Raw genomic sequence first — 8356 nt, 5'->3', positions numbered from 1 at the left:
TTAACATAGTTAAAATACTTAGAACAGTGCCTGGGACACTGCAAGCCTGAAAAAATGTCAGCTATTACTACCACACACACATGTGCCTCTTAAAACCTTCCTAGGCCCCCACCGCTAGCAGGATAAAGCCTTGCTTCTCACCCAAAGGCAAACCAGGCCTCTCTTCATCTACCCCCGCCCTCCCCAGCCCCATCTGCTGCAGCATCCTTCAGGGCCCCCCAAACGTGCACAGGGCAGGGCCTGTTCCCAGTGACTCTCAAAGCAGTGGGGTAGGTTTCAAATCCTAAGATCTCAGACGCCTTGAGCGAGCAGGAGCCAAGGCCCAGCAAGAAGGGAAGCTCAGCCCCAAGGCGAGGCACAGCCAGGTCTCCTGATCCCCAGACTAGGGTGCCCACAGTGCCGGCTGAATATTCGGATAGGAGGAGAGGGCGGAGGGGCAGCTGCATTCATTGCCCACCTGGGGTTCTGTGCTGCGGGGGCAAGGGGAGGTCAGAGGAGAGCGAGTTCCCTGAGGGCTTCTCAGAGGAGGAGGTTTAGATGAGGACACAGACTTTTCCAAGCGAAGAGAGGGGCCTGCCAGGAGGCGCATTTCTTGTGGAACTGACCTTTTCAGTGGTCTGCCTTCCGCTCCCTGAGCACCGTTTCTTTTCCTCTCAGGTTGGGGCTGACTGCTCTTTAATGAACACCTACTACCTGCCAGGCAGTTTCCTGTCAATTTCTCACTTATTTCTCAGAACCACCTGAGGAGGTATATGCTCTCATCTTGCAGCTGAAAAACCAAGTCAGTGGGGAGACCACATGTGAATGCAGGACCGTGTGTTCCTCTACCCTACAGATGCCTCCAGAGACCAAGCCTGGTCCTCCCTCCACGGAGGCCACTGTACCTGGCTGATTATGGCCTGTGGCCCTTGGCACAGAGAGCAGGTCTTGGGCCACTATCTCCCGTATCTTTTCCTGCAGGGACCTGGGCTCTCGCATGCTGCCAGCGAATGTCTGAAGACGGCTCTGAGGACAATGGCCCACTTGTGCACGTGTCGATGAAACCAGGCAGTTCACCAGATGGAACCAGACTCTTGAAGACCTACCTGACACTCCACAGACCTGCTTCCGGGTGTGCAAATCTCAGGTGGACAAACTCGTGGCGCCGTCAGCCCTCTGAGACCCTGGGGATGACTGGTGGGCTCTCACCTAGGCGGGGCAGGGGTGCATCGTGAGGAGCATGTGGGAGAAGGCCCTCCCTAGTTCACCCCCCCTCGGTCACACTACATGGGCTGCCCCTGCTCTACCCTCGCACGGAGATGGCCCCAGTCCTTGACACTAAGGCGGTCACCAAAGGGGTGCTGGCCACTGCCCCAGGAGCCCTCCACCTAGTCAGGCAGAGGTAATGGAAAGATCAGAGTGTCAGGCAAACCTGGTTGAAATCCCAGCTCCGCCATTTCATCACTGCATGAGGCTGAGTAAGTCACTGTCCCGATCTGTTTAAAGGGCCCGATCTAAACCTAGCACAGGGCTTGCCTCCAAGTGGGACTCGGCAAATGTCGCTTCCTTCCCCTCACCTCCCCTTGGGAGCCAAGACCTAGGAAACAGAATTGGGCAAGCCTGGAGAGAGAGCTTATCTTAGCCGCTGACCACAGTGTTTGCGGATGACCCCGAGGCCAGTGACCCCACCTGTGCTGGGCTTGGCTGTGACCCTCTTGCCCTTGAGCAGCCTCCGCCCACACTCTCTCCACCTCCTGCACTGGGCTGAGTGAGCTCGGCCCCCTTGCCTGCAGGCCCCAGGCAGAAGGAGCAGCAGCACGTGGAGAGAGAGCAGCTGGGGACCCTGGTGAGCAGAGCCCCTGGCCCGGGCTGCAGAGAGTCTCCTGACATGGGGGACAGTATCATGCACCACCCATCAGGTGAGATGGGCGCTGCTGGGCTGGGGGAAGCAGGGGGGGTACAGTGTGGGCATGCTGGCATGGCTCCCCCCAAGCGACCCCGCTGGCTGGGTTTTCTTGTCTCAGTAACTGCTGGCAGAAGTCCAAGGACTCACCCTTCTCCCAGCCCCTCCGTCCTCTTCTCAACAATCCAGCAGAGGATATGCCATGACCCTCCTCTTGCCACAAAGGGTGATGGCTGCCGAGAGGAAAGAGGATTTGCAGCTGCAGCACATAGATATTTCCTATTTGTTTCGCCTACACAGTTGTCTTTTTCCAAAAGCAACTTAAGACAGCTTACGACGGAAAGCTTAACAATAAGACGAATAGTAAACTAGACAGAGAAAATCATGGACTAGGGGAAAATAAAATAGAACTTAAATATGTTTAATAGGGAATGTAGTGATGGATGTGGGTCTGAGTATCTAGCCACCACAGTAAAAAGAGAAACAAGATCAGTTATTGGAAAAGAGTAAGCTTCCTCGTCTTCTGTTTCTTTCTTGGAGCTTTGTGTAATAGGCATTGAGTGTCGTGAAGGACAGAGTCGTTTACTCCATATTTACAGAAATTCAGAAGCAGATTAAATCAGGCTATTTGGCTCACGAGGACCTTTGAGCAAGCAAAGGGTGTGACATTACAGTGCCGCCCAGTGAAGGGGAGTGCAGTCCAGTGTAGGTTCCTGATCATGTGCCTTGGCCCGGGTGTTCAAGGAGTTGTTGGGTTCCTTGTTTGTCGTGTAGACCAGCGTTTCTCCAACTCTAATGTGCACACTATCTCTGATGGGTCTTGTGAAAATGTGGTTCAGATTCAGGAGGTCTGGAGCGGGCCTGAGACTCTGCAATTCTAAAACCACCCAGGCCGTCACATGCCGCACGTTTGGAGCAAGGGGCTAAAGTCCAAACTTCTCTAGTTGTGTGCCTTTGCAATCTCCCCAACGGAAAGACATGCACTGCTACCAGAGACAGAGCAGAACCCGCTCCCGGGCTCGCTAAATGCTCCCCGGAGGTGCTGGGCCAGCTTCCCACATTCCTGTTGGCCGCTGATGGTCTAGTCACAAGCCAAGACACTTGATCTTACACCAAGGTTTATTAAGTACCTACTGTGTGCCAGGGAGCTCCCTTAGAAAAATGGTTGCTCCTGCCCACCCCACTCCCAGTCCTTCATCCTCCCTCCCCTTTTAGCACCTGCCCTTGAACCTTCTCCACACTCGTGTGCTCGCCACAGTTAACTCTCCTGTGGATACGGCTTCTCATTCCACTGAGCTCAGAGAGCTTTTCCACTTGAGAGAGCTCATGTTTCAACAGAGGACTGGAAGGAAGGCAAGCCGTATGCCAAAGTAGAGTACCAAGCTCTGGGGGGCAGGGAGATTTGGTGGTGATGGTGGCGGGGGGAGTCCCAATGCCCTGTAAACTACACGTTATAATGGCATACAATATTGGCTTGAAATAAGGTGCCACGTGAACACAGTCTGTAAGCTTAAATCCCGGGCCCCCAGCACGCTTTTGCCAGCTCGCCTCCCCATTCAGGGCTTCTCCCTGCCAGAGCATTCCCATCGCCCACCGCTGCCTCAGCTCTGGGTGGTCTGACATGGCCTTACCCACTGCGGCACCACGGAGGCAGAGACAATCCCTCCATTTTCCCATATCACCCTCAGAATCCCCACCCCGAATTGCAGCCCCACTCCCTCCCTCACATAAGGGAGCAGCTTTCTGCGCCGAGGCCTGGAGGAGTCTCGCGGCGCCCGGGCGAGTGGAGAGGAGAGCATCGGTGAGGAGCACCCTCCCCAGTCCGCAGTCCCCGCCGCCGTGGCAGGACTAGATCCAGGTGGCCTGGCTCCCAGCCAGGGCTATCGGAGTAATGGGGCATACAGCTTCTCGTGGCCACCTCATTTTAATAGTCAATTAGAGTACTTATTTTGTGAAATGGATGTGCTCTGTCCCAGTCTATAAATGCTGGATCAATCCAAGAGGCTGAATACGAACAATGTCCCTCCCCTCTCTGGCCCAAGGAGGAGATGACTCTAGATTCCCTCCCTGGACACTCTCGTCCTCTTAGCCGGAGGGGTAGCCTTGTCCTCAGGGAAAAGGGCAATCTCAGGAGACTGACACCCAGGGGCTCCGTAAAGAGAATATGTAGCAACTCCAGGTCCAGACATCCCTCAGTGCGTGTACCGAGCACTCCCCTGCACCACCACCACACCAGCTCTGGGGCCGGCAAGGAAGGAGACCAGAGGAGGGCGGGAGCCACGGGGAGGCTGCCCAGAGATGCTGAGGAGGTGAAGAAGGCTGAAAATGGGAGGGCGTCCATTCAACACTACTGAGCATCGACTGTGTGCCAGGCACTGCTCTAGGCACCAAGGATACAGAGTGGGTGACAGATGGAACTCCCCATCCTGGGAGAGCTCACACTTCCGTGGGAGCAGACAGTCAATAAACAACAGACAGGAAAAGTATGTTTTATAGCATGTTAGAGGAAATAAAGGCTATGTTAAAAAAAAAAAAAAAGAAACAGGGCAGAGTACATAGATGAGGGATGGGGAATGATGTGGGTGGGCCTCATGGAGACGATGATATTTCAGCAAGGACCTGAAGGAGGAGGGCCATAGGGACGCCTGGGGTCCAGGCAGAGGCAACAGCCAGGGCGGTGGCCTGCCTGAGGACCCTGCCTAATCCACTTGAGGAGAAGGGAGAAGGCCAGCACAGCAGGACTGAGTGAGAGCAGAGAGAGGGGAACCGGAGACGGGGTGGGAGAGCAGGACAGATCACACAAAGGACTTCGCTTTGACTCTGAGAGACCAGGGAGCCAGGGGAGGGTTTTGGCAGAGGAGTAACCAGATCTGATGGTTGTCTGGAAAGGACAGCTCTGATTGCTCTGCCCTTAGCCTGGCCACAGCCACGAGCCTGGCACAGAGGAGGTGCCCGACCAATGTCAGTGCATCGTCCTCCCTCCTGGATCAGCAGACGGCTCATCTGCTTCCTGGAGTTTGGCCCCAAACACATTCAGGAAACATTTATAGAGCTCTTACCCCACCAGACCCTCTGCCAGGTGAGACAAGCCTACACTCAGGACATTCCCGTTCCAGGGGGAGACAGACAGCAAAGCACCAAAGGCCAGCTGCGTGGCTGGTGCTCTGTCCTCCAAGGTTCTAGAGTCTCAGCCGGCGTTCGCCTCCCTCCCTCCCCTGCCTTTCAGGTCGCTCCATGTTCTCTTGCAGTTCACGCTCCTCTGAGGACATTCCTCTGTAGACCTCTGCCAGTCCAGCCTTCAGCTCACTCTCTCTCTCTCTCTCTCCAACTCGTGGGGAGCCCCACCCAGAGGCCCACCAGGGCTCTTTGGAAGGATGCTAGACAGATCCAGGGGTCCTTCCAAGAATGCTGGCAGACCTCTCAGCACTTCCATTTCTCCAGCTCCATCTCCTTGTGCCTCCCATTGGGGCTGCAGGAAGGATGCTCAGAGGTCCCCATCAGCCAGAGCAGATATTTAAAGAGCACCTATTGTCTGCAGAGCACCATGCAGGTTTGGAACACACTGCAGAGGTAACTCACCATTCCAGGGCTGGGAACAAGCCTCAGGCACCTGTGTCCTTGCACTTGGACCATTGCATGGCATGGCAGGACTCCTTGAGTGTTGAATGGATGAGGGATCTATGAGAACTGCCACAGGAGTTCAGAGAGGGCATTGTCCTAGGGCAGGGTGGGTCTGGAGAAGATTTGGGCCTTGGGTCCTGGCAGAGCAGAGAGCTGGGGAGGAAAGATATTTTAAGCAGGAGGAGATCTATGGAGGGGAGAAAGCACACAGTATTCACAGTGGGTTTTGGCAGGGTGGGAGCGGGGGCGGGTGGGGGGGCCCTGACAGCAGCATTCCCACCATGGGGAGGTCATAAATCTGCCTCTTCACCCTCACTGTGCTCTTTGGGGTCCAGTCCCGGGGCCACTCCTGAGGCCCCATCCCCCTGCCTCTGCCTCAGGGTTCGGATAACCCCTCCCTCAGTCTTATCTCCCCAGCACAGGTTGGCTTCCTGAGCTCCTTATCAGGGGCTGGTGGAATATGCCCCCTAGGAATATTCTAGAAAGAGTCCCAGGGTCAGGTAACCCCCTGTCAGTCTCCCAGAAGATGAGTGACATTGGTGCCCTACTTAATGGTCAGAGTCCCCACATCCTCACCTGCAAAGGGAGGGTAATAAGTGTCAGCAGGATGTGAGGTCGTAGGTGAGAAAGGGCTTCAGAAAAGCGCACACACCTCTAGGAAGGTACCCCAAAGATATCCTCGCCCTATACCCACCTCACTGCTGGGCTGGGACGCCATCGGCATGAGGGGTGGGGGGCACCGGGCAGTGCTGGGAGCACCTTCTCGGGAGCAGGGGCAGTTTGGAGCCCAGGGAATCTAGACAGGGAGGCAAGCTCCAGCGTCTCCAGCAGCTCCTGGAGGCCACAGGGCCTCCACCAGCAACCAGGTCTTGAAACCTGAGGACTACTGGGAAGGCTCAAAGGTTTGCCCTCAGGGTGGACAGGGGACAGATGTGCCAGGACCCCAAAGACCTGGACTCAGCCTTGCTGAGGAGGGGCCTGTGCTGCCTGCTTCCATTGCACGAAAGAAGGAAGCCAAATCCAATCTGGCACCCTGGTCTCTCACCATCTGTGCAACCTTGGCCTTCCACTTAACCTCGGTTATAAAGTGCACGTGGATTTGAGGTGTCCCTCAGGTTAAGGGGGGCACCCAGAAATCATCCTGGCCTCCAGGCCCTCCGGAGTTCTGCACACTTTAACTGGGGGGGGGGGGGGGGGGGGCCGCCGATCAGGAAGCTGCGGGGCTGGCTCCCAACCTCTGACCCGGGGCAGAACGTCGCAGGTTGCCGCCTCCGCCGGGGCTGCAGAGCCAGGCAGGAATCGAGGACCTTGCGGCCCCGGGGGAGGTGGCCGAGCCGGATAAGCAGCGGCGGGCTGGCTGGCGGCCACCTCCCCCGCAGGTCCGGCCCCGCGGGCGGGCGGGGCGCAGGGAGAGGAGGAGCCTCGGGGCCGAGCCGCCTTCAGCCACGGACCTTCAGCCGCCGCCGCTCCTCCGAGCGGCTGGCTGGAGAGGTGAGTGACCCCTCCCCCGGGTCGCCGCGGGGCTGTGGGCTGCGCCCTGCCCCGGGACCCAGCCCCGGCGACTGCCCCTTTGCACCTTGCGCCATCGCCGCGCGGAGGCCAGGCGCCGCCACATGTCTGCAGGCGACCCGGACCTCTGGGACTGAGCCACGTGCGCCAGGCGGCCGGGAACCCGGGTCCTGGGTCCCCTACTCCGCGCGCCTTCCTCCCCAAGGGCCGCAGGTCGCGGGCGTCGGCCGGGGTGGGCAGGGCCGGGGGCGCTCTGCGCGGGCGGCGGGACTGGAGGGAGCAGGAGTTCCGACCCCGACTGTGGCCTTGCGCGCCGCTCCCAGCGGACCACGCCGAGTCTACAGGTCCCACGTGCCCGCAGCTGTGGCCCGCCGGTCTCAGCGCAGGACCGGGAGCAGTGGGCGAGATCTTCCTCGCCAGGCCTCCCAGCCCCTTCGCAACCCGAGCAGGGCAGGCGGCAGGGCGGGGGCGCCCGACCTTGGTCAGGAAGAGGCTGGGCTGACCGGTGCCCGCCTCTCCCGCGGAGCTCTTGCCTGGCCAACATACTCCTCCTGCCCGTTTCCCCGAAATTTAGGGGCAAGCTGCCTAAAGAGATGTGGCTGGAGCTTTGGTCACTGTGGGTAGATGAAGGGGAGAGTACTCTGAGCTATGTGGTTTGGGGGCCAGGAGGCTGGATCCCTGGGGAAAAGGCAGGCAGGTCCTGCTGGAGCCCTGGCAGAGGGCATGGAGAGGCCTCCCAGGTGTCCAGGGCCGCTCCTGAGACAAGCTCCGGGAGTGGGGGGTTCTGGAAAAACCCCGAGGGCAGTATTTCTGTCTGTCAGAGTGCAGTGATGATATAATTAATAGCAGACATTCATTGTGCGTTTATCTGTGCAGGGCAGCTTGCCTTGCACATAGTATCCCAGTTAATCCTCAGGACGGGAAGGCACCATTATTATCTTCTTGTAGTTGGAGAAACTGAGCCCCAGAGAACGTGGGTATTTTGCAAGGATACATAGGTAGCAAGTTGCAGAAGTAGGATTTGTACACAGGTTCATCTGATCTGGGAGCCCAGAGAAGCCTACTAGTGGGGGAGACAGACCATGTTCTCAGAGGATTCTGGCAGCCCAGAGAATGCAGTGCTGGGGGCCAGAATGACTATAAAACCAAAGGGTCTCACCACAGGGTGACCCCCCTGCACCAAGCCAGCAGCACGTGGAGGGCTGAGACTGTGTCTTACTCATCTCTATGCCCATCTCTATCCCCAGTGGCCTGCAGAGGGGCCGGCATGGAGCAGGTGCTAAATCAATGTCTAATGGATGAATGGACTTAGTGGGGCAGAGGGTGTCACTGGGGTAGAGAAGG

At 57.7% G+C, this 8356-nt stretch overlaps 1 protein-coding gene across 4 annotated transcripts in view; it reads left to right on the top strand.

The window, feature by feature from the left end:
- The first annotated feature begins 1767 nt into the window (after positions 1-1767).
- Positions 1768-8356, top strand: part of STEAP3 (STEAP3 metalloreductase) — a 49509-nt gene continuing 42920 nt past the window's right edge. Inside the window, exon 1 of one of the 4 annotated variants that reach the window (XM_058548830.1) lies at positions 1768-1898. In XM_058548830.1, coding sequence (XP_058404813.1) covers positions 1868-1898 — 31 coding nt within the window. In that variant the 5' untranslated portion in view covers positions 1768-1867. Of the gene's footprint in view, positions 1899-6916; positions 6995-8356 lie in introns of those variants that run through there. The other 3 variants (XM_058548831.1, XM_058548828.1, XM_058548832.1) reach the window with 3 other exon arrangements.

This window comes from Diceros bicornis, chromosome 10 (genome assembly GCF_020826845.1).
Source record: "Diceros bicornis minor isolate mBicDic1 chromosome 10, mDicBic1.mat.cur, whole genome shotgun sequence".
Lineage (NCBI taxonomy): Eukaryota > Metazoa > Chordata > Mammalia > Perissodactyla > Rhinocerotidae > Diceros > Diceros bicornis.
Note: the sequence above shows the minus strand (reverse complement) of the source record. Positions and strands in the feature narration are given on the sequence as shown.